Source organism: Haliaeetus albicilla, chromosome W (genome assembly GCF_947461875.1).
Source record: "Haliaeetus albicilla chromosome W, bHalAlb1.1, whole genome shotgun sequence".
Lineage (NCBI taxonomy): Eukaryota > Metazoa > Chordata > Aves > Accipitriformes > Accipitridae > Haliaeetus > Haliaeetus albicilla.
The window spans coordinates 31,306,243-31,332,281 of NC_091515.1; the positions used below are offsets into that span (position 1 = coordinate 31,306,243).

Genomic DNA, 26,039 nt, shown 5'->3' on the forward strand with positions numbered 1-26,039 from the left:
TCTCCCGGGAGATCAATCACCCTGCTCGTTTGGAAGTAAGGTGAGCGGCTAGAAGGATTAAAATGGGTGCCCAGGTGTCTGTGGAAGAAGGGGCAATTGTACGAATGCTTTCGCATATCCTCTCCGTGAGAGGGGTTAAGTATGAGTCAAATACTTTACGTATGATGCTGAAGTGGCTTAAGGACCATGGTGCCCCCACTTCAAACGTAGAAGTCTTTGAAGTTAAAAATTGGGAAGAAATGGGAAAAGTAATTTGGGACTTTGTATCGCGTGGGGACGTGAAGGCTCAGAAAATCTCTGCTACGTGGAGATTGGTGCTGGAAACGTTGAAAGCCCTTAAGGCAGAAAAGGAGGTGGCTGCCGCTGCAAAAATTTCAATTGAAGATACCCCGGAAAGAAAGAAAAGCGTGTGTGGCGAGGTGGTAAATAATTCAGACAGTGATGAGGAATTAAACACCGAGGGAGATGTCATTAATGGAGGCAACGATCAACCTTTAAGTAACCTGCCTCTCGAGCAGAGACCTATCCCCTCTGCACCTCCCTATGAGGCAGATACATCCCCAGGAGAAGCTATAAAAAAAGCGATGGAAGGACATAAATGATAAAATGTTAACCGAAGGTCTAAATCCTGTGGCTTTTCCAGTTACAGTCAGGCAGAATGCCCCAAACGTGTGGCAACCTTTCAATTGGGATTTAATAAAAGAAGTACGGAAAACAGTAATGGCTAATGGACTGTCTGCTCCGTTTAGTCAGGCGTTATTGGAGAATATATTTTCTGGTCAAATTTTAACGGGCTTTGACTGTACACAATTGGCTACAATGATTTTAACCCCAACTCAGCGTCTATTATGGAAGGTGAAATGGGCAGAATTATGTGATTTAGCAGCACTAAGAAATTTCGACCGCCCAGAAGGAGATCCGCGGTATATGATCACTGCTGCACAAATGATGGGGACTGGTGACTTTGCAGATGTTAATAGGCAAGCAAGGCTACCAGTGGAAGCATTACAAGAATCAGCTTCCTTAGCTCTGAAGGCAATGGTAACCTTGCCTGAAGCTGGAAAGCCAGAACAATCATTTACAAGTATAAGGCAGGGTAATACGGAACCTTATATGTCCTTTATTGATCGTCTGTGAGATGCTATTGAAAAGCAAATAGATAATGCTGATGCCAAAGAAGCATTGATAATAAAATTGGCCGTGGAAAATGCAAATGCAGACTGTAAAAAAATACTACAATCGATGCCAGGAAGAGTGACACTAGTAGATATGATAGAGGCCTGTAACAAAGTTGGGTCTTTGGAGCATAAAACTACATTAATGGCCAATGCTTTTGCTGTAGCCACGCGAATGGATACAAAAAATGTTAAGAAATGCTATAAATGTGGACAACCGGGACATTTGCAATTTCAGTGTAAAGAGGGGCAAAACAAAGTGGAAGTTGGGCCTAAAATATGCCCTCGTTGTCATAAAGGGAGACATTATGCTAACCAATGTAGATCTCGTTTCACAAATGAAGGTGTAGCTCTGCCATCTCGAGGTACCCCGTCGCCGGGAAACTACAAGAAAAGTGCGAGGAGCGGTGTGATGACCCCAACAGCTCCGAAAGGATCCCAGAACAGCGCCAAGAAGGATGTCTGGCAGAATTGCCAGCCCGAACAGCTGGAAGTGCCGGAGTGGATGTCTCAACAATAGAAACCATTCTACTATGGAACTCTCAGGTACACCGTGTACCAGTAAACGCACAAGGACCATTAGGTAATGGGCTTAGTGCCCTGTTGTTGGGACGGTCTAGTATAACATTACAAGGAATTTTTGTGCTTCCCGGGGTGATTGATGCGGACTACACAGGTCGCATTTATGCTATGATTTGGATGCCGTCTCCACCAGTATTGATACAGGAAGGAAGCAGAATTGCACAGCTAGTCCCTTTTAAAGCAAATGTACCATGTAAGGTTAATCAACAGTGTGGCAATGCAGGGTTTGGATCTACGGGATTAGAAGCTCAAATTATGTGGTCAATGGAGATCAATAAAACAAAACCTAGTATATCAGTAGAGTTACAAAATGCAAAGAACAGGCCAGAAAAAATAAAATTACAAGCATTAGTGGATACTGGAGCAGATGTAACGGTTCTGTCGTGGGAGGACTGGCCTGTCACTTGGGAGCTTTCTGAGATGGATTCGAAACTGTTTGGTGTGGGAGGATTATAAAAAACTCGACAAAGCAAATATATGATTCAATTGATTTGTCAAAATTCAGTTTCTTATATCAAACCTTATGTAACCAATATCCCTATGAACCTGATAGGTAGGGATGCATTAAGTCAAATGGGATGTGTGCTTAGTACAGGAGACAATTTTGTGGCGCGGCCATTGACGGGCGACCATGCCTAAAACTGAAATGGAAAACAGAGGAACCGGTTTGGGTAGATCAATGGCCGCTGACTGAATCTAAGGTCGCCATCTTGAAACAGTTAGTACAGGAGCAATTGGAACAAGGGCACTTGGTGAATACCACGAGCCCTTGGAATACACCAGTTTTTGTCATTCCAAAAAAATCTGGGAAATGGAGACTGTTGCATGATTTAAGAAAAATAAATGAAGTAATGGAAAATATGGGAGCCCTTCAATTAGGGTTACCCACGCCTACTATGATTCCACAAGGATGGAACATTTTGATTATTGATTTAAAGGATTGTTTCTTTATAATATATTTAGACACGAAAGATGCGGAAAAATTTGCCTTTTCTATCCCCACCATAAACAAACAGGAACCCATGGAACGTTATCATTGGGTAGTTCTGCCACAAGGAATGAAAAATTCTCCAACCATATGCCAATCCTATGTATCCCAAGCTCTAAAAGGGTTTAGACAACAAAATTCAGACTTGATTATTTATCACTATATGGATGATATCTTGATAGCAGGGAAAAGAGAGTTATCCAAAAAGCTCAAAGAATTGACTACACAATTGTCTGATTTTGGTTTAAAAATAGCACAGAAAAGGTACAAAAAATGCAACCATGGAAATATTTAGGCTGGAAGATTTTAGAAAAAACTATAGTTCCACAAAAACTGGAAATTACAGACAAGATTGAAACATTGAATGATGTGCAAAAATTACTGGGGACAATCAATTGGGTTTGAACACTGTTGGGAATAGATAATGAGCTTCTGACCCCTTTATTTGAAATGTTACGAGGCGACACAACCTTAACGGCACCTCGACAATTGACCCCTCAAGGTAAACAAGCATTACAACAGATAGCAGATATAATATCCCAGAGTCAGGCTTTTAGGATTAAAGAAAATCTTGACATTAATCTTAGCATTTTAAACCGAGAAAAACAACCCCTCGGGATCATATATCAATGGGAGGGGAGTCACAAAGACTTGTTAATAATAGAATGGATCTTTTTAGCTCACCAGGCCCAAAAAAACATATTTTCTCAAATTGAAATGATTTCGGAATTAATTATAAAGGGGAGACGTCGGATTATTGAGATTTGTGGACAAGAACCACACACGATTGTCGTTCCTTTGACTCAAGGATATTTACAATGGTGTCTACAGAATAGCCTAACTTTACAAATTGCTTTTGCAGATTTCGAAGGAAAGATAGATATTCATCTTCCTGCACACAAAATGTTTACCTTGCTACAGAATATACAACTAGAAGAAAAAGAATTGTGTGCAGAGTTACCTACTGATGGTCCTACAGTATTTACGGATGGCAGTGGAAAAACAGGAAAGGCAGTAGTAGTTTGGAAAGGTCAGGTATGGAAAAATCATTGTCACATGTGAAGGCTCCCCCCAAGTGGTGGAACTTCAAGCTGTAATAGAAGTACTTAAAAAGTGGCAGGATGTTGAGGTCAATATTATTGCTGATTCTTTATACATGGTAGGTGTAGTAAAATGCTTGAGATGGGCTTATTTGAAAGAAATTGATAACATCACATTGTTTGAAAAATTTAAGATGTTGCTATTTCTGTTAAACCAACGGACAAAGTGTTATTATATAATGCATGTGCGAAGTCATACCAGTTTGCCTGGATGGATCACAGAAGGGAATAAACGAGCTGATTTACTAGCTAATCCTGTATGGACTGGGCCACCCCCCAATAAACTTCTACAGGCATGTGGAGCTCATAGTTTTTTCCACCAACCAGCGAAAGTATTAGCCAAACAGTTTCAAATTTCTATAGCAGATGCCAAAGCCATCATTCAATCCTGTGCTGAGTGCCAGAAATTATCTGGGCACGGAGATGGCGCTGTAAATCCTAGGGGTCTGCAATCCTTGCAATTGTGGCAGACTGATGTGACTCATGTACCAGCTTTTGGAAAACTGTGTTATGTTCATGTTTCTGTTGATACATATTCCTTGATGATATGGGCCACAGCACTTGCAGGCGAAACAAGTCGACATCTACAAACACACTTACGACAAGCATTTGCAGTAATGGGTGTCCCGGCCCAGATAAAAACAGATAACGGACCATGTTTTATAGCACTCAGGAATTTTTTCAGCAATGGGGAGTTACTCATATTACTCATATTCCTCATTCTCCCACAGGTCAAGCTATAATCGAACGTACTCATAAAGTATTAAAAGATTTTTTGGAAAAACAAAAAACGGGGGAATTAGGGGAACCTCCTTCAAATAGACTCATGAAAGCAATATATGTGATGAATTTTTTGACTCTGCGTGGAGAGTCAGTTGTTCCCCCTGTAGTTTGGCATTTTCAAACAATGAATAGTGGGATTCAAAATATTGATAATGGGTGGAAAGTCTGGGTTAAAAATATTGAGTGTCAGCAATGGGAGGGACCTTTTAAAGTAATAATGTGGGGCCGAGGTTATGCTTGTGTCATTACAGAAAATGGGCTAAAGTGGATTCCAACTAAATGGATGAAACCTTATGCTGAGATTGATATGGAACACACTGACTGTAGTAAGCAGCATGACAGTGACACCGGTGATTGATCCACATCGTTTAACGCCGTGGGACAGTAAGAATGTTTGGGTGACACTGGCTAAAGCTATTAATCAAACCTCTTTTTGTGTGTCATTGGCATTACATGAACAGTCTTTTATTCTTATGTATTTTATTAGGTATAATGTTGCTTTTGCTGTGTTTAATTAACTGTGTTCATAGGTTTTTGCAAAGGGCAATACAGCAGGTGTTAATTGTCGAAAAACAAAAAAGGGGGAATTGTAGACATATATTTAGCTAACGGTCGCAAGAGCATTCCAGATGCCTTTAGAAGACCTTGAACAGAATAAACAAGAAGACAAAAAAAGAAAGATGCCAATTGGAAGAACACAGGTGCGCATTCCACAATAAAGGGAACTTGGCACAAAGAACCTCAATTTGGCAGTTTATCTTGACCAATTAGACTGAGACAAGTTTCGCATGTTTTAGTTGGTATAACCAATTATGTCCTATGTTTATGCACGTGTACAGAGTTAGTATAACCAATTATATCTTATGTTTATGCGCGTGTACAGTGTCGATATAACCAATCATATTTTATGCTTGTGCGCGTGTACAGTGACTTTGCAGAATATGTGACTATATGTGTGTGTTTTAGCAATAAAGGGTCATCTGTCGTCTGCTTTCAAATTTACAGGCGTCCGTCTACCTCAGTCTCCTCATGCCCCATGTCCCCCATCTCTGCCCAACATCTTTACCCTGCCCCACTGCCACTGTCTGCCCCATGGAGACCTATTCCACCCTAATGGGGATGGGAAGGACCCTCCTGCCCCATCCTGGTCATGCCCCTTGCCCTATCCCTCAGCGAGACAAGGCCCCTGATCTGTCAGGTGGGGACCTCAGCACAGGTCCCGGGGTGGGATGAGCCCATGTGCTGAGGACACAGGCAAGGCTGCCCGCACTGCTGGGTATGGCTGCCAAATGTTTTTGTTCCTCTTTTCACAAACACCAAGGTGCAAACTCAGCAATACCACCTCTGCTGCAGGCAGCCCCAGGGATGGCTGGGTGACCAAGATGTGCAGAGTGCACCAAGGGTCTGCTGGCCACCGAGTCCCCACTGCATCCCACCACACATGGTATGACCAGGTCCTGGCCTTATTGTGCACCATGCAAACAAGCTGGAGAGCCATGCAATGCTTGGGCATGGTTGCACATGCTGGCCTGGCAGGACAGCTTCAGTGGGGGATCTGGGCAAGGGGAAGCCACTGTGGGCAGGAGGATATCCTCTGTCGCAGGCTTGTTGCAAATATTCCGATAAAGAAATCAAAATTTAATCACATAGAAGAGTTAGGTTTGATTAAGAAGTAAAATTGTGAAGCATAATGTATAGGATTGTTAAGTTTGAAATGTAGCCATAGAAACTTTAGGAACTGTGTTATGTGTGACTATAGGAACCCTAATATTGTTAAAGTTTGAAATAGCTAACCGTGGAAACCTCACCAGGAAGTTACTGGCCTTTCTATGTTTTGTTTTAAGAAACTAAGGAAACTGTCATGGACACCAGTTATGCTGCTTGGAAACCCCTTACCCTTCCCATCTCGATTTGAGTATTGAAGATTCCAATCAGTAGAGCTAAGTGAAATTGACCAATGATTGTTTTTAAATAAGAATATTGATAAGGTTATAGAATCAAAGGACCAATCATTATAAAGGTTAAATTTAAGAGCGAGCATAGTATGCATTTTTATGTAAAGAGCTTATGTAACAATGATCTGACAGAAAAAGTCTATAAAAACTGATGGATTTTGATACTAAGTTGGACACGCCTTTGGAGGAGCGATCCCCCATGTCCCCAGCGCTGCAATAAACGAAGTGCCTGCTTCTTAACTTCACATTGGTGTTAAAGAGTTTTATTCCGGATTTCAGTAACAGGCTTAGCCCTTGGTTTTTGAGTGACAGTGTGCTGTGCTCACTCTCCTGCAGCCACAGGGACACATTTCCCCTGGGAATGGGCTCCTATGGCCCATATCACACAGTACAGATCCTGCCATCACTTCATATCAGCAACTAAAGATCCCGGTACCGTTCCTGGGCCTCTATCATAGCCAGGGTCCTTAATCAGTGGGTTTCTCTAGCCTGTGTCAGTCCAGACACATCCCCACAGTGGGTCGGGACAACATGAGTAGATGCTAGTTTAATGATTTTTTATCATCTAGCTCCGGCAAGATTAGTTTAGAAAAATATTCCAATCCAGACAGATGCAGAACAACGCAAGGTCACAGCCCCTGGACCCCAGCTCAAACCCCAGGCAGCGCCCCGCTGGACTGATTCACCAGCCTCCTGGGAGGTCAGATAACATCTGAGCCTGCAGATGCCCATTAAGTGACTCTGCTGGGATGAAAGTGTGCAGACTGCATAGGAAGAGCCCAGCAGAGCCCTGGGGGTGCCCTGGGTCTCCAGCACCAAGGAAGCCCATTAAAGAGCAATCTCAGCACACCATAATGCCTGCCCTCCCAGGGTCTCCTGGAGACACAGGGGCTCAGCTCATGGCTCCCCAGGTCTTTGCTGGGCACCAGAACCCATTGCCACTGTGGTGAGGACATGGCATCTGCACACCATGCAAAGAGATATGGCTACGTCCTGCTCCCCCTGTGGAGGCTTTCCCAGCACACTGAGGTTTGCTGCCCTCCATCCCCAAACAACGCTTCACCCCACCACAACCTGACTGATGCCCGAGTGTCTTGGGCCCTGGTATGGACATCAGCTCCAGTCCTCTCTGATACAGCTACTGCATCCTGTATGCAGTAAAGATGCACAGCAAACTTGCAGCAGGAGAGCAGTAAAACCTTCTCTTGTGCGGAGAGAAGCAACCATGCAGGGAGAGGAGCGAGCACTTCTTACCTGTTTCCTGGGGTTCTCTGTGGACATTGGGGTCTGGCTCTTCCTGCCCCTGTGCTGCCAGCAGAGGTGTGAGGACCAGGAGAAATGCCCATCACAGGGCCATGTTTGCTTATGCTCCCAGGGCAAGACTGAGGTCTCAGCCCCGCTCATTGCCTCACAGCACACCCATCTGATTATAAGAGATGCAAGCACAGAAAGGAAAAAGGCACACAGAGAAATCACATATGGTGCAAGAGGCTTCCTCATTGGAGAGGGAACCTCTACCAGTGTCAGCACCACTTTTGTTCTTCTCTTCTGTGCACCAGGGCAGCTTCATGCCCCTTTTTGCAATCTTGCTGCTCTCTGAGCTCTCATCTGAGAACCACAGTTTTCAGGCTTTCTGGCAGGAGCAGCTACTAGCCACAACACCTGGGTTGCCTCCTCTCCCGGCACAGATCTCAGCAGTCCCAGAAGGACTTGTGAGCAGTGCTGGTTCATGGTCCTCTGGGACTGGGGTTTTGCAGGAAGATGTAGCTTCCATACTCATGCGGTAGTCAAGCAGAGACTACATAAAGACAACCCTCACCTTGTTACTGCCTGATAACTTAGGAAAGATTGTGATAAAAAGGACTTCTGAAGTGCATGCCATGGGCAGGAAAGACAAGGTTTTGGCAGAAGTGGCTGGGTGCTCAAGACTGAGCTGAGAGCAGCTGCTCAGGAACAAGCTGGTGAGAGCCCTGGGGACCTGGAACCCAAGCACCATGGCTGGTTGTGCAGCCGACACATGCTGGAAGCAGGAATGACCATGAAGGGGTGGGAAGGTGGCACAGGCACAGCATGGCAGCGGGCAGGGAAGGGGCTGCCAGTGAGTCTGTCTCTGCAGCTGAAGGCTGGTGGCACTGGCCACAGCAGCAGACCTGACTGTCAGAGGTGGCCCAGGGCAGGAGTTGATGAATTTGTACTCCAGCTTTCCCAGCCACACAGCAGCCCTTGCTGGATGTGCTTGGCCCATGTCCCAGCTGAAACACACAGCTGGGAGAAAAACAAGCCCTGAAATCTTTTTGAGGTGGCCCCCTCCAAATACACTTTTCCCAGCAACAACAAAAATCTGCCCCTGAGCAAAATGTGGTAGAAGTTTTGGTTTTGGTTTTGGGGGTTTTTTTTCTGCAATGATGGTGCTCGCAGGCAGATACTCCAGCAGTCTTTCACCTCTCAGGAACAGAACAGGAGTCTGCCTGACCACCTTCCTTGTGCCCTCCTGTGCTCAGAAAGGCAGTCTCAGTCTCTTCTCCCTTGTCTTTTTTTCATCTCTTCCTGCAACAGAGCTGGCGGGGCCAGTGGCCCCCCAGGAACTTGCCTTTCCATTTCCTTCACTCAGATACAGAGCTCACCTGTAGAGAGTTTGCCATACCCGAACGCGCTTGCCCTGGCAGAAGTGCCCTGCGGCTGCAAGTGCATAGTCAGGACCCCATATCGCACCAGGGCACAGCCCTGGAGGTAGCTGGGAGGTAGTTGGGAAATAATAGCTGCGCTCCACGGCCTCAGGTGGGAGGTTGGGGGGGGGGAGCAACTGCTGCTCTGCCTCCAGCAACAGCAGCAACTCAGACATCACCTCTCCCTGCCTGGTGGTGCTCCTGGGGCTTTCAAGAAATAATTAAAGGGTTGCAAAAGCAAACCATATCAGTAGGAATAGGTTCCCCATTTGGAGGATCTTTGGAAAATGAGTAGGGAAATTCCATAAATTAAAAAAGACTAAAAAAATACCCCTGTGCACCACTCCCAGCACAATGGTTGTCAGCTCCTGTATTAACAGTATATGGCATCTCCAAAAGCCCTTCATTATCCCATCTGAAACCTCAAATGCCATGGAAGAAGTGTGGCCCAAGCAGTTGTCAGGAAACTGGGATTCGAGTCCCCATCTGGTTTTGGAAATTGGGGTTCGAGTCCCCATCTTTGGGAAACATCAGTTCATTTCTGGATTTATGAATTAATTATGTTCTGTTGTCGTGTATTGGAATTCCTTGTCTATTGTTGATATTTGTCTGTGTTCTGTGTTTTTGTGGTTAAAAAGAACTGGTTTATTCCTTGTGTATAATGGGGGCAGGATCATCAAAAGGCGGGATTTTGAAAAAGTCCCCGCTGGCTTGTATACTTCAGCATTGGAAGCAGATTGCCGGACCCCCAGGTGGGGACCCAACAAGGGAAAATTTGATTAAGTATTGCAATCAATGGTGGCCACTGTATAAATTGGATGATGGGGAAAGTGGCCTATGAATGGTACGTTAAATTATAACATCTTATTACAATTAATGTTATTCTTGAGGAGAGAAGGAAAGTGGGATGAAGTGTTGTATGCGGATATGTTCTTTACTTTGAGGAGACATCCAGAGTGGCAAAAGGAATGCAGTATAAATCTTGCACCTAGTGATCCCCTCATTTTAGCTTTGGAAAAGAAGGGCGAGTGTTAAATTTCCCTGAGCAGAGCCATTTGCAGATAGGGCTCTGAAATTTAATAGAAGCCATTAGGGCATGTGGGGAACTAGGGGTAAATTGGACTAAAAGTGCAAGAATGTAGGCAGAGACCTGACGAGCGTCCCAGTGATTTTTGGGGACTCAGACAAGCTCTGCTAAAAAAATTTTAATGATGCACTCGCAATTAGTGTCCTTGTGGGTCAAATGGCCCCTGATTTAGAGAAATAATTTGAGTGTTGCTGTGTTTGTATACGATGAACATAAAGAAAAGCAGAAAAAAAAAGAAAAAGAGGAGCAAAGCAACAAGAGGCTGATTTACTGGCAGCTGCTTTTGCAAGGAATTTACAAGTGAGATAAGGGTTAGGAAGAAAGAAGATCAGGTACAGGGTCTGAACTAAGACTTGGAAAAAGGGAAGGAGAATGTGAAGGAACACTGGAAGAAAATGTTACTATTGTGGAAACCTGGGATATGTGCAGCAAGAAAAATATTTTTCTAAACATGTCCCTGAATGACCAGGGAAGTTAATGGATGAGGTAGTATGTTTGACTACAGTGGTCAAGAAGAGGAATGTTAAAAGAAAGAGGAATCAAGTGTGTTTGTGGCTGTGCTGAGAGAAGCGTTTGAAGTAAGCAGTGAGAGAGGACTGATAGGGACCAGAGGAACCTCTCCTAGAGGAACCTCTGGTTAAAGCAAAGCTGGGAGATGAGGAAAAAGAATTTTTAGTCAACACCGGGGCTACGTATTCGGTCTTAAATACACTAGAAGGAAATTTAAATAACAAAAGCATAAATGTCATTGGTGTGACAGGGACTCATGAGACCTGGACATTTTTCAAATCCCTGAAATTTAAACTTGGAAAACAATGGGTTACTCACCAGTTTTTATATTTGCCAACTTCTCCAAAAACTTTATTGGGTAGAGATTTACTTGGAAAGGTAGAAGCTGAAATCAGATTCAAGGATGGGGAAGTTGAAATTTTAATCCCAGAATCTAAATATGTCAAAGCCATAGCCTTGTTGTTACAGGATACAAATCCCAAAAGGGACGAGATACCTCAAGAAATAGAAGATGCAGTGATTCCCATCACTTGGGCAGGAGAAGTTCCAGGAAGGTCTAAGAGAGTGGAACCAGTAAGAATTGATCTAAAACCAGGATCGTCACCAGTAAGAATTAAACAATATCCTTTAAAATTAGAAGTGAGAACTGGCTTGGTACCAGTAGTTCAAAAATTCTTGAAATATAAGTTGTTAATAGACTGTGAGTCAAAATACAATACACCTATCTTACCAGTAAAGAAAGCTAACGGAAAGGATTACTGTTTAGTCCAGGATCTTAGAGCAATAAATCAGATAGTACAAGATATACATCCAGTAGTTGCAAACCCATATACATTACTAACTACCCTCACCAGTGAACAAAGCTGGTTCACGGTTTTAGCTCTGAAAGATGCCTTTTTCTGCATCCCTTTGGACTCTAAAAGTCAAGACATTTTTGCTTCTGAGTGGGAAAATCCTGAAACAGGGCGAAAGACACAATATACTTGGACAGTTCTACCACAAGGCTTCAAGAATAGCCCAACTATTTTTGGAAATCAGCTGGCAAAGGAATTAGAGATTTGGAGAAAAGAAAATGGACAGGGAACTGTATTACAATATGTAGATGACATCCTAATTGCAACAGAAACTCAGGAACAATGTTTTTCTTTGTTCATAAGCCTCTTGAACTTTTTGGGACTCAGTGGATACTGGGTATCAAAGGAAATCATCCAGGAAACAGTCATTTATCTAGGCTTCGAAATTCTAAAAGGGCAGAGATGATTGGGAATTGAATGGAAAGAAGCTATTTGCTGCCTCCCAGAGCCAAGAGAACTGCTAGCATTTCTAGGCATGACTGGATGGTGTCGCCTATGGATTGTAAATTATGGACTGTTGGTAAAACCTCTATACAAATTACTAAAAGACTCCCAAAAAGGGACTCTTGAATGGACAAATGACAGCAGAGCTGCATTTAAGCAACTAAACCAAACCCTGATGAAAGGTGAACAAACCCTGGGATTGCCAGACCTGACAAAATTTTTTGAACATTTCACTTATGAGCGACGAGGAGTGGCACTAGGGGTCCTGGCACAATTTTTAGGGGTGCAACGGAGAGCCGTAGCATATTTTTCCAAAGAATTGGACAATGTGAGCCAGGGATGGCCCAGCTGCCTCAAAGCAGTAGCAGCCGCAGTATTATTAATTCAAGAGGCTCGTAAACTTACTTTAGGGGGGCATTGGTTGTACCCCAGCTGTTTGCTGAAATACCAAATAGTACTAATGGAACAAGATGACATCGATCTCAAGACTATTTCAATTGTCAATCCTGCAGTGTTTCTCTCCACTGATCGAGTGGAGAGTCCGCCAGAACATGATTGCTTACAAACAGTAGAAGAAACATATGCTAGCCGTCTGGATCTTAAAGACGTTCCATTGGAATATCCAGACTGGGAGTCATATACTGATGGCAGTAGTTTTGTTCGTGACGGGAAGAGACTGTCAGGATACGCTGTGACGAACTTAGATGGCATAGTAGAGGCACAAGCCTTATCTCCCAAAACATCAGCCCAAAAGGCAGAACTAATAGCCTTAACTCGAGCATTGGAACTGAGTGAAGGGAAAAAGGTTAATATTTGGACAGACTCTAAGTATGCTTTTGGAGTTGTACACGCCCATGGAGCCATCTGGAAAGAAAGAGTACTACTATCAGCACAAGGAACTGAAATCAAACATGCTGCACAAATACAAGAATTACTGGAGAGTATTAAAAAACCAACGGCGGTTGCAATAATGCATTGCAAAGCCCACCTGTATTGGGTTTGTGTGGCAAGGTTTTGGTAGCGGGGGGGGGGTTACAGGGGTGGCTTCTGTGAGAAGCTGCTGGAAGCTTCCCCTATGTCCAATAGAGCCAATACCAGCCGGCTCTAAGACGGACCCATCGCCAGCCAAGGCCGAGCCAATCAGCGATAGTGGTAGCGCCTCTGGGATAACATATTTAAGAAGGGGGAAAAGTTGCAGGGCACACAGAAACGGCAGCCAGAGAGCAGAGCGAGAACACGTAAGAGAAACAGCCCTGCAGACACCAAGGTCAGTGAAGGAGGAGGTGCTCCAGGCGCCGGAGCAGAGATTCCCCTGCAGTCTGTGGTGAAGACCATGGTGAGGCAGGCTGTCCCCCTGCAGCCCATGGAGGTCCACGGTGGAGCATATATCCACCTGCAGCCCATGGAGGACCACACGCCAGAGCAGGTGGGTGCCCAAAGGAGGCTGTGACCCCCTGGGAAGCCTGCGCTGGAGCAGGGTCCTGGCAGGACCTGTGGATCTGTGGAAAGAGGAGCCCACAGAGCAGGTTTTTCTGGCAGGACTTGTGACCCCGTGGGGGACCCATGCTAGAGCAGTGTGCTCCTGAAGGACTGCACCCTGTGGAAGGGCCCCATGCTGGAGCAGTTCGTAAAGAACTGCAGCCTGTGGGAAGGACCCACGTTGGAGAAGTTCATGGAGGACTGTCTCCCATGGGAGGGACCCCATGCTGGAGCAGGGGAAGAGTGTGATGAGTCCTCCCCCTGAGGAGGATGAAGCAGCAGAAAATAACGTGTGATGAACTGAACGTAAACCCCATTCCCCGTCCCCCTGTGCCACTGGGGGGGTTGGTAGAGAATCCGGGAGTGAAGTTGTGCCAGGGAAGAAGGGAGGGGTGGAGGGAAGGTGTTCTGAGATTTGGTTTTATTTCTCATTACCCTACTCTGGTTGATTTGTAATAAATTGAGTTAATTTTCCCCAAGCTGAGTCTGTTTTGCCTGTGACAGTAATTGGTGAGTGATCTCTCCTGTCCTTATCTCTACCCACAAGCTCTTTGTTATATTTTCTCTCCCCTGTCCAGCTGAGGAGGGGGAGTGATAGAATGGCTTTGATGGGCACCTGGCGTCCAGCCAGGGTCAACCCACTACACCACCAAACAGGAAAAACCCCACCAGAAATAGGTAATCAATTGGCAGATAAAGCTGCCAAAGAGGCTGCAGAAACAGGCATCATGGCATTATTACCAGAAAAAGAAATAACTTTACCAGAAACACCACCTAAATATGATAGTAAAGATGCCAAATTAATAAAAGCCTTACAGGCACAGGAACAAACAGATGGGTGGGCTGTTACACCCACAGGACAAATAGTAATCCCACCCTCATTAATGAGAGAAATTGCCAGGCAAGAACATAATAAAGTACATTGGGGAACTGAAAATTTAGTAAAACATCTGCAAAAGATAGTTATAAGCTGAGCAATGACAGAAATTATCCAATGCATTATGGGAAAAATGTGAAATTTGTTGTAAAAATAACCCAAATACCAGCAATAAGTTAATTTTTGGGGTTACAAAAGGAGGAAATTCCCCAGGAGACTATTGGCAAATTGATTTTACGGAACTACCTAGAAAAGGGGGATATACATACATCCTTGTTCTAGTTGAGACTTTTACCAGAAGCTTTTCCCTGTCGCACCAACAAAGCTAGAGAAGTAACTAAAATCCTGTTAAAAGAAATTATCCCGAGGTTCAGTATCCCTTTAGGAATGTCCTCAGACAGAGGACCACATTTTGTTGCTGAAGTTATAAAACAATTGAGTAAAAACTTAGCCATAACATGGGATCTCCATACTCCTTATAGGCCACAGTCAAGGGGAAAAGTAGAAAGAATGAACTATATACTTAAATTGCAGATTGGAAAAATATGTCAGGAAACATCAATGACTTGAATACTAGTGCTACCTTTAGCGCTGTTAAGAATTAGAATACAACCTCATGGCAAAAACAGTTTGAGCCCTTACGAGTTACTTTATGGAAGGGGGCCCTACCAGGCCCCGCATATACCAGGGACAATCCACATTAAAGGGGAAATGGATTTAAATAATTACTTAATGTCTTTGGGAAAGACTTTACAGGAATTGCAAAGATACGTGATGACAAGCAGGCCCTTGGAACTGGATACACCAGGCCATCCATTTCAACCTGGAGACTGGGTCTACATCAAGTCATGGAATTCGGAGCTGCTAACTGAAAAGTGGAAGGGACCATTCCAGGTACTCCTGACTACTTATACAGCTGTCAAGGTCCAAGGGAAAGGCCCGTGGATTCATTACTCCAGGATTAAAAGGGCTCCAACCTCATGGACAGTTGAACAAAAGTCTCCCCTTAGACTGAAATTGAAAAAGTTATGACTGATTTTTATGTTTTGTTTGTAACAATTATGGTAACAATGAGTCAAGTATTACCAGCTATCAAAATTGGATGATCCTCCATAACCTGACTTTACAGGTAGAAATCTTAGCTAATGCTACAGAAGAAGGATTACAAGATTTAAATATACAAGTGCAAGCCAATACTAAAATAACATTGCAGGATCGTTTGACCCTCAATTTACTCCTTCTCAAAGAACATGGGGTCTGTGGATACTTAAATTTGCAAAATGATTCATGCTGTGTTCATATTCCAAATGTAACAGGGGGCCTAAATGAACAACTGGACAAGATCAAACAAGTAGCACAAAGTAGTAAAGAATTATGAGCAGGACTAGAGAATTCATAGTTAAACAAAATACTCCAAGGACTGGGATTCTCACTGACTAGCTGGCTGGCAGGCCTTTTGCAGACCCTCATTGTCATTGTAGTTGTTTTAATTGTGATATGTATCACAGTAACTTGCCTTAAATGGGTGTTAATGAACACCTTTATTTCATTAACATGAGGCTACTAAAGAATAGTAGCCTCCACATTCTGGGGATTTGAAACTTGAAGTAAACTCACCTCTAGTGACTGGATTTGTTATACCAAAGAAACTGTTTATGTATCATTGCTTGCATTCTAAAATGAAGGATAGAGCTTAGAAGCACCATACCTTCAAAAGAAAAGGAGGGATTGATAGCCTGCAGCCGCTTTCCTGCAAAAAACTGCTCCTTGCAAAATTAGCAGAGATAAGATGCTCGCTGAAGAATTTAGTGCGACCTTGCTTAGGTTATAAAGTACAGACTTGGTGACTCTGTAATAGATAAGAAAGAGTAAAGGGAAGCAGACTGCTTCTAACTGGTTCCTCAGGGTCTAGCTTAGATAAACAGTGTCTGCTTAGAAGGGTGCATGCTCAAAGGTCTGGGTTAATCCAGAGGACAGCCCAGAGAGACTACCAACGACCACCAGGGACCCTCAGAAGACCACTGACTCTTCCTGGAATAAGAAAGAGCATGTGCCAAATAGATTAGCATATGTTAAGTAGTTCTCGGAAGTCTAATGAATATGTATGTAATGTAAAGATAAAAGCTGTATAGTTTTTGAACACAGGGCGCCACCTTTGCGAAATGATTCATGTGTGCGCCCAGCGCTGCAATAAACAATGCCTGCTTTCTAAAACCTCAAACCGGTCTTAGAGAGTTTTCGTAACCAGATTTTTGGTAACACCGCATTGGAAAAAAAAATCCATCCTCAAGCATAACCTAGCCACTGCATAGAAGACAGAGGGGTGTTGCAAGCTGGTGCCACCTTCCCAAGCGTGGCCTGAATGCTTGGCCAGCAGCTACGTGCTCTGGACACACAAGGCAAAGCCAAAGCCACAGACAGCTTTGGTTTGTTTGCAACAAGACAGGAAGCAGGTGTCCCTGGGCTTCTTGGTTTGGCAGGTCCCACTGCCTCCCCTGTGTCACCACATCGCAGAGCACACCCAGCAGATCTGGCACAGCTGGGAGGATGGGCAGGGTGTATTTCAGCAGGGTGTATCTTGTCTTTCCCCCTTCCCTTGGTGGGGAGTGGCATCCTGATGTAATATCAGGGCCCAGGCACACTGCCACGCATGTGTCCCATTTTGCCACAAACCTCACAGTGTGCTGGCATTTGAGCCACGTTTCACAGCAATCTTGCCACCCTGGAGGATGTCACTCCTCCACTGCAAGGACATGCACTCCTATTGACCCTACAGACTTTGTGGTGGATTTGAAGCTCTTGAAGTGTTTACAAAAAGGACTGCTGGCTGCTTCTACAGGCTGTTCTTTGCTCTCTTTTGTGTTTGTCTTACTGAGCTTTTACATCTTATCTGCCTGATGCCATTTTTTTGTCATCTAGACATGACTTCAGCTCTTTGAAGGGGGCCTCTCTGTTTCAAATAACCTCTGGCCCTGGTGGTTAGCCCTGCTGGTTCCCCTCTGACTTTTCATACCAGGAGCCCTGAAAGGCTGCCTTAAATCTTTGCAGGCTTGCTGGACACTGTGTGACCATGCTGCTTCTTTTAGCTTAATTTTATCTGCGGTTCCTCATTTCATGCATTTCCCCTTTCTGAAGCTGAACAAGATACCACTGGACTTTTCAATCTTTGATGATTATGCAGGGTCATGGAAACGAAGCATGTTGTGGCTGTCAACAGCGGGCAGCCCTTTGCTGAAAATGTTCTCAGCCCAGTCCTGCACAGAGCTCAGTTCCCCATCTTCCTCCCTGGACTTGTGGCACACATGGAGGAGCCACACACTGATGCCTTGCTTGCGGCTGCCTGGTATTTCAAACCAGCCATAGGGGTGCTTGAAGACCAACAGCAGTAGTACTACACCCTAACTCTTCCTTTTGGTTGGGATCCCTGTTCCCAAAGGTGTAGCTGTTGTGCAAAGGGGTCTGCATCCATCTTCTAAAGCAGGGACCCCATTGCTGGGGCCACACCTTGGAGAAAGGGTTCCTGCCCTCCTGCCTGTGGCTGGAAGTTGGTGCTTGCAACCACACGTGCTACTCACCTGCACAATGCTCTCCAGGAGTAGCACCTGGCTTACCAGTCCTCACCTAAAACTCCCCTGCACTGAAATCCATGGACTGCACACAGCTGCTGGTGCACAGAGACTGGCTCTTGCCCTGTAGTGAGCGTGCCCCATGAGCACCACAGCAAGGGGAAACAGGGGCTCTGGGCTGTGAAAGCTGCTTGTGGGCAATGCTGCCACTAAAGTTTGTTCAGAGGAAACCTCCTGGGTTTCATTGTACAGATGGGGACACTGAGGCAGAGAGAGAGTCAGCGAAGGGGCCAAGGAAGGAAGTCTGCACGGCAGACACTGATTTCAGCGCTGAGTTCCAGGACGATGCCGCAACTGCAGTGCTGTCCTTCCTCCAGCTGAAAGGGAACTGGGCTGCATCCCAGCATCTGGTCCTGCCTCAGCACTCCTGGGCTACTGCCACAAGCGGGGGTTGCACTGACCAGGGACCTGGGAAGCAGCTCCTGTGACCCCGAGCTGGGACAGCCACCGTGCAGGGAGCTGGCATGTCCCTGGGCTATGCTCCATCTGGGCTAGCCTGAAAGCTGGATGTTCATCTGTATTCAGCATGCACAAAGCTCTCAGGGGTTAATATGAGCTCATACTTGGCTTAATGTCCCCAAAGCAGTGATCGAAGAAGTGTCAGTCACCTGCATACCCATCCCCAGCCTAGCAGCCCCTGCCCTGTATAGCGTGACTGCTGCATGGAGCCTCATGGGATTTGGGGATGTGTCTCTGCCTGCTGGATGCTGGCAGGGTGGGCACCAGGTCTGGCTGCCAGGAGGGGCACAGGAGGGAAAGCCCCCCCCCCCAACATGTGGGCCTTTCCTGTGGACACACATGTGCCTGCCTGCACCCCACGCTCCCACGAGCAGACGTCCACCCCTCTGCTGCCCTCAAGCTCAGTGCTGTCTGCAGCCCTTGCAAGAGAAGGGTCAATCCCAGCAGAGCCTGAGCCTGTGTTTCCCACCACACTGACACTTCCCCACTTGCTCAGGTTTTAGTGCCTTTAGTGCCTTGAAAAGCTGCCATGCTAATGGGGTACCTTCTTTGTTCTCCATCAGATGCCACCCAGTTGCAGTGACATGACAGTCACACTCCTTTGCGAGGCCTGATACTGGCTGCTGCTGAGTCTGACAAGATACCCTCTGTTTTCCTGTGAGTTGTGCTGGTTGGCATGGCTTGCAGGTCTGTCCTCAGAAACTGTTCATGGCATTCTGGCTCAGCTGTAGGGTTCCCCCCTTCAATGACAGCTGTCTATTAGCTTGCTGTGGCTGCAGACCCCCAGGGCCTTGTGCTCACCCCTGGGGCTGCCTGTCCTGCCCTGTGTGCATCCCCGTCTCACCTCTCCCTGGCTGTCCTGACTCCATGTACATCCCTGTCCCACCTCTCCCTGCCTGTTTTGCCCAAATGTGCATTCCCACCTCAGCTCTCCCAGCCTGTCCCCAAGACAGCTTGGCGGTGCTCAGGTGCCTCCTCCCTTTCCAGTCTGCTGCAGCAGCTTCTGAGAGCTGCCAGTGTTGCTTAAGCCCTGGCAGGCATCCAGGGGCCATGGCCACAGCCTTTGCCCTGATGATGAGCCAGGTCCTGATGATCTGGGCAGAGAAGGTCCAAGGGGACCTGCCAGAACCCCCTAGCACTTGGCACCAGCAGGTCTCCACCTCTCAGCTGGCGCATGTCCCTCAGGTTGTCGTGTGCATTTGGACTCCCACTGCACCCTTAATCCCCCCCCAGCCACACTGTCACCCCATGCCTTTATCTCCCCCACTGCTGGGCCCCACAGACCCCCCCATCACCCCAGACCAGACCCCCCCATACCATGAAGCTGGGGTCCTCTTTGCTTCCTGAATGCCGGATGATCTTCTCCCAGGGTTCATCTCCAGAGCTCAGCACTTCTTTGTTAAGATCTACTCCAAGATCTGCAAGGATGCCAGGAGCAACTTCGTTGAGCAGCATCTGAGAGCTGTCTTCAAGGAGTAGGAATGGAGGACACGGCCACTGCTCCAGGACCCCGCACAGGAGAGTGATGGGAGATGGGCAGGACCGAGTGTGCATCTCACTGCTGGTCGGGAGCTGCCCCCAGCCTCGCTCTGTGCCTCAGGGCATGTGAGGTGGGCATGGGCACGGGTGCTGGGGCTGGCAACTGCTCTGCCCTGTGCCCACGGAGGGCAGGGGGACATGGGGCTGGCCCTGGCAGGCAGCCTGCCACTGGGAGGTTGGGAAGGGATTTCGGCTGGTGCAGTAATAAGGCCAAGGACCTGCACTGTTTGCTAGAGTGAAGGGTTGCTGGGTTTGGGTTCAGGGAAGTGCTGAGGAGGGGTCATGCACACAGCATGACCATCTTACCTGCTCCCATCTGCTCTGGAGGTGCTCACAAGGCTGTGGGCCAGCACCCATCCCTCTCTCCATCGCCACCCACACCCCACAGCACCCACCTTTCTGCTGCCATGTCCCAGCCAAAGGGGTTGTCCTGGTTTCAGCTGGGATGTAGTTAGCTGTCTTCCTAGTAGCTGGTACAGTGCTATGTTTTGAGTTCAGTATGTGAAGAATGTTGATAACACTGATGTTTTCAGTTGTTGCTCAGTAGTGTTTAGACTAGAGTCAAGGATTTTTCAGCTTCTCATGCCCAGCCAGGGCACCTGACCCAAACTGGCCAACAGTGTATTCCATACCTTGTGATGTCACATCTAGTTTAGGAACTGGGAAGTGGGGGGGCAGGGATTCGCCGCTTGGGGACTGGCTGGGTGTCAGTCGGCGGGTGGTGAGCAATTGCCCTGCGCATCATTTGTACATTTCAATCCTTTTATTACTACTGTTGTCATTTTATTAGTGTTATCATTATCATTATTAGTCTCTTCTTTTCTGTTCTATTAAATCGTTCTTATCTCAACCCAGGAGTTTTACTTCTTTTCCTGATTTTCTCCCCCATCCCACTGGATGGGGGGGGAGTGAGTGAGCAGCTGCGTGGTGCTTAGTTGCTGGCTGGGGTTAAACCACGACAGGGGTGCTGAGGGATGCTGAGCTCCCTGTGCCAGGGGCTGGCTGAGCTGCCCTCCCCAGACCAGGGTCGGCTCCAGGGCATGGCAGCACCTGGAAACTCCTCTCCCTGATCAGCCTGCCCCTGGTGGTACTCACAGTCCCATGTCCCCATCAGGATTCTGCAGCTGACCCTCTGGGGCCAGGCCACTGTCAGGGCCACCCAAGCCACAGAAGCAGTGCTGGCAGCCACTGCCCCATACACATTGCCACATGCCTTCCAGCCATGCAGGCTTCACGGGCTTTGTGCCCCATGCCCAGTTCCTGATTGGGACAGGCTATTTGATAACCACCAACTGGACTCTGCTTGAGGTTAGCCAAATGACGCTGAAGAAGACTTCAGTAGCTGCAAACCCCGTAGCAGTGACCCCAAAGCCAGCCTCACACCCTAATCATCCCGCTACGGCCCCCTCTGCATCCAAGGCTGTCCTGGCAGCGAGCACCCATCCCTGTGGCTGAACTCAGCTGAGAGCCACTCAGTGTCAGTGCCAGCAGCACAGGCAGCTGGAAATCCCCTCTCCTGCCCCAGGGCTGACTCAGCACCACAGTTTGGCAGCACACAGTCCCCTTCCCCATTTGAGCCAGCCTGTGCATGTGGGGAGAGCAGCCTGGCCCTGTGCAATTTGTAAACAGCCCTGACCACCATCCCCTCTAAGAGGTTTATTAAAGCAGCCCATGTGCAATCCCTGGCCTCTCTAAGCCAGGATAGGGGCTTACACTGCTTCATTTCTGGATTTTTTTCAACTGTTTTGACTCACTCCACCACTGCAGACCATTTGTCCACATGGATGCAACAAGCTCCAGCATGGTGTCCTTGCAGCAAAGGCTGGAGCCTCAAGCAGAGCTTTTCCCTTCTCCTGGGGGCTACCAAGGTATAAAGGGAATGGATGGGTTCTTGGGGCTCATTCCTGCTGGACTTGGAGGTCCAACGCTCATGCTAGTGTAAGTTTAAAAGCCCCAGAGCCCTTCCTTGTGAGTGATCTGCAACCACTGAGCCTCATGGCCAGGTTGTCCCAGGCTCTGGGTCCTAGACCCACAACCCATCCTTCACCATCTCCTTCCTGTGCTATTCAGGACTTCCTCCTGCTGCCCACAGGTTACAAGTTCCAGTTTGACCACATGTACTGGGTCTGGCAGGGATGGAGTTAACTTTCCCCATAGTAGCCCTCATAGTGCTGTGCTTTGTATTTGTAGCTAGAAAGGTGTTGATAACATACCAATGTTTTGGCTATTGCTGAGCAATGCTCGCACAGCATCAAGGCTGTCTCTCCAACAGTCCCCCCACCCCCAAAGGCCAGTAGGCTGGGGATGGGCAAGAGGTTGGGAGAGGACATAGCCAGGACAGCTGACCCAAACTGACCAAAGGGATATTCCATACCATATGAGGCTGTGCTCAGCAATAAAAGCTAAGAGAAAGGAGGAGGGGAGAGGGGGCAATCGTTATTAAGGTGTTTGTCTTTTGGAGCAACTGCTATGCACACTGAGGGTCTACTTCCCAGGAAGTGGCTGGACATTGCCTGTTGATGGGAAGTAGAGAATAAATCTTTTTTTTTTCCTTTGCTTCCGTATGCAGCCTTTGCTTTTCTTTATTAAACTGCCTTTATCTTGACCCACAAGGGTTTTTTTCATCTTATTTTCTTCCCCCCTGTCCAGTTGAGGAGGGGAGTGATAGAGCGGCTTGGTGGACACCTGGAAGCCAGCCAAGGTCAACCCACCACACCGCACCTACGGACACCTTACTCACAACACCCTGAGCACCCTGGAGAAGCAGATGCCAGACTGAAATGGTGTGAACTCCTGTCTGAAACCTGCTTCGGCCTCCATGAGCGTGCACAAGGAATAAAGACAAGGAACCCTGAACAACGCTGCCTCCCTGAGACATACCATCATCTGATGATGTGATGTAGCCCCCCCCAATCTGAACTGACAGGTCAAATCAACCCATTTTCAGAAAGAACAAAAGATGGGACAGGTTTATGAGATGCTCAGGAGTGGTGCCCCTAATGGCCAGCTCCTTCTTCCCTGCCCCAAGTCTTGGCAGAGCCTCTGAGCCCGTGTGGCACCACTGGCCAAGTACTGCCAGAGCTGGAAAGGGTCAAAACAACATGGGCTCATGCAGGACAGCAGAGAAAAGAAATACCCAGGCAGGGGCAGCCACATCCAGCCTGGGTCTAGGAATACACCAGAGGGGTGAGGAAAGGACCTCTGATCCTGCACTTCGAGTGGATGACATGGGGACTGAATCAACTACTCTTGGCCAGGTGGGGGTCTATCATCTCCTCCCTACTCCCATGGTCTGCCATGAGCCAAGGTTAGGGACAACCTATCTCCTTCTGAAGGTCTGGTGTTGGCTGTGGCCGGAGGTAGGACAAAGCCTGCAGTGCAGTGTCCCAGCACAGGTACCCCTCAGGCTCTTCCCAGGGACAGGCTGAAATCACAAGGCTGTGTAGCAGGGAGCTCAATCAGCACCTTTTTTATTAAGATGCATCATAAAGAAATAAAGGCAAGACACCTTGTTCTAATGGGGAAATACAAATTAAATATGGTGCAATGTCTGCTAAGCAATGTATAAGCAGGAGGTAACCTTGCAAGACCAGGGCCCCTTGCCATGGGGAAGCCAGCCGAGGCACGATGCTGAGAGCAGCGTCAACCCGGCCAAGGCACCAAATACTGGCATGGCCTTTTGTTAACACTGTTCCCCACCTGATGCGCAGTGGGAAGCATGACCATGGCAAGGAAGGGATTGACTGGCATTGCCTCTACCGAGGACTCCAGGACCCCCAGCAGCCCCTTGTGCTCATACACAACACTTGCCCCCTCCCCACCCCACGGCACTGCTCAGCAAGACCAGAAACCCTATGCCAAGGGGAGTACCACCCCTCCCTCCCCATCTCCCCATCTCCCTCTGGGAGCACCCCTCTGCTCTACCTGCTGGGAGCACTGCCCCCAACTCCAAAGAGCATCCCTAGCCCAGTCAGGGACCCTGCCCTCACCCCCTCCCCTCCTACCCCCTCTCCACTGAGCATCCCAAGGCATCCTAGGCACTGGCTCCCTGCTCAGCATGGAGAACACGGGGCCACCCCCCAAAGCACCCATCTCCACAGAGGGTGGCTCTACCCATTGTGGACCTATGTAACACTGAACATCCACGCTCCTTCCTCACAATTCCATGCACCCCTTTGCTCCACATGCATACACGTACCCTGTCCCCCTCCCCTGGCTGTGGCCAGGCACAGCCCCAGGCCCTGCAGTGTGGCAGTGCCAGGCCACTTGGCCCAGTACAACCCACCAGGCACCGCTATTACACATTAGGACAGGGCTGCTCCAATGTGGAGGAGCCTACCTTGCAGCCTCCCTTCAAGCCGCAATGCAACCCATCAGCCCAGCCTTGCAGAGACCTTGCCAACACAAGGTGCTCCCACCCCTGCGGCTGATGATGCCAGGGATGCTGAAGGCTGCAGTTTGCACTGCCACCCCTGGGGAGGGGACAACTAGCATTCTGCACCCTCCAGTGTGAAACTGAGCCATGCAGCAGGGCAGCACTGCCCTGGCAGGGACTGCTTGGGTTCCTGCTATGTATGAGTACATGGCTTATGGGTGCTGGAGATGGCATGGGGTGGAGGGGGCTCAGATGGTCCCTGGTGTGGCTGCATGCACAGCGATGCCTGGTAATACGAGGTGCATCTCGCAGAAGGCCCCAGGGGCCAAGTCAGCCTTTGGCAGCTGCACAAGGAGGAGCAAGAAGGAACCACCTACAGTTACTGTATTTTGTAATGGTAAGAAACTAGCAAGAAGCTGTGTCTGTTCCTCTGGCAGGGTGGGCTTCCCCAGACGAGCCTCAGCAGCCCACGGTACTGTGCTTGGCCTCCCAGCCACGTCAATAGTCCTCATCCTCCGGGTGGGTGACGTACATGATGGGCACCAGTCCCTTCTCGGAGCCGAGGCTGCACTGCAGCCAGTCACCGTCTACCTTGGAGATGACCTGCAGGATATCCCCCTTGTTGAAACTCAGCTGTCCTGCCTCGGTGGCAATGTGATGGCAAAGAGCTTTCACTTCACTGCAGGCAGAGGGAGGGGAGGAAGGGTTAACTTGCCACAGCACACTCACCCCATTGAAGCCCAGGGACCACCGCAGGCACAGAGGAGTGAGGAAAGCACCCCCTGCCTCCCTCCCCAGACAGGCTCTCAGCTGCCCCCCAGCTCCCCGTCGCCTGCAGATTGCAGAGTTGGGGTGGACAGATGCACAAGCTGTGTCACTGCCCTGATCTGTCCCCTGGTCCATGAGTACAAAGGGGGCCAGGTGAACTGCAACAGTCAGAGCCATGCCAACCCCAACCCACCATGTCCCAGCATCTGCAGGACAGCCATATGGTGCCACTCACCAGGGAGGGTGGGCAGACAGCCCCCAGGCTGGCCATGCCTTGGGGGGCACTTCAGGTGGCTCTGGCTGGGGGGGCTCCAACTCAGGGGCTGCTTCTTGCCACATGCTTGCCCCGACCATCTGGGCCACCAGCTGGAACATGGACTTGTCCAAGCTCAGCCAGCTGGAGGGCAACCTGCAAGAAGGAGATAGAAGCAGGTAGTAGCAGGGAAGCGTACCTGGGGGCAAGGAGCAGCTGCTCTCATGGCAAGGTCATGCCTTAGAGGTCTGGCTCCATGCACAAAGTGCACTATGGTCCCCAGGCTGTCTCCTGGTGGGGAGGGCTCAGCATCCTCCAGACACACCATGGCCTAGACTGGGAAGGACATTTCCAGTGGTCATAGAAACAAGAAGAGTGCAGATGGAGAGGCAATGCAGGGAGGGCCCAGCTACATGGGGCAACTTCATGCATCCTCCTCACCCATTGTGAGCAACAGGGATGGCTCCATGTTTTGCTCTCACTTAGTACGTGTTTTTGGGAGGGATGAGGTGATGATGG

At 48.1% G+C, this 26,039-nt stretch overlaps 1 protein-coding gene and 1 long non-coding RNA gene across 5 annotated transcripts in view; both read right to left on the bottom strand.

Moving 5' to 3' along the window:
- LOC138683487 (uncharacterized) overlaps positions 1-26,039 on the bottom strand; it is a 162,351-nt gene that overhangs the window by 50,314 nt on the left and 85,998 nt on the right. The gene's annotated exons all lie outside the window — the stretch shown is intronic.
- The window catches only part of RUSC2 (RUN and SH3 domain containing 2), a 65,222-nt gene continuing 43,830 nt past the window's right edge, over positions 4,648-26,039 (bottom strand). For 3 of the 4 annotated variants that reach the window (XM_069775332.1, XM_069775333.1, XM_069775330.1), the window contains 2 exons: positions 25,503-25,676; positions 23,579-25,178 (listed from right to left, as the gene is read on the bottom strand). In XM_069775332.1, coding sequence (XP_069631433.1) covers positions 24,998-25,178; positions 25,503-25,676 — 355 coding nt within the window. In that variant the 3' untranslated portion in view covers positions 23,579-24,997. Of the gene's footprint in view, positions 4,658-23,578; positions 25,179-25,502; positions 25,677-26,039 lie in introns of those variants that run through there. The other variant, XR_011322997.1, reaches the window with a different exon arrangement.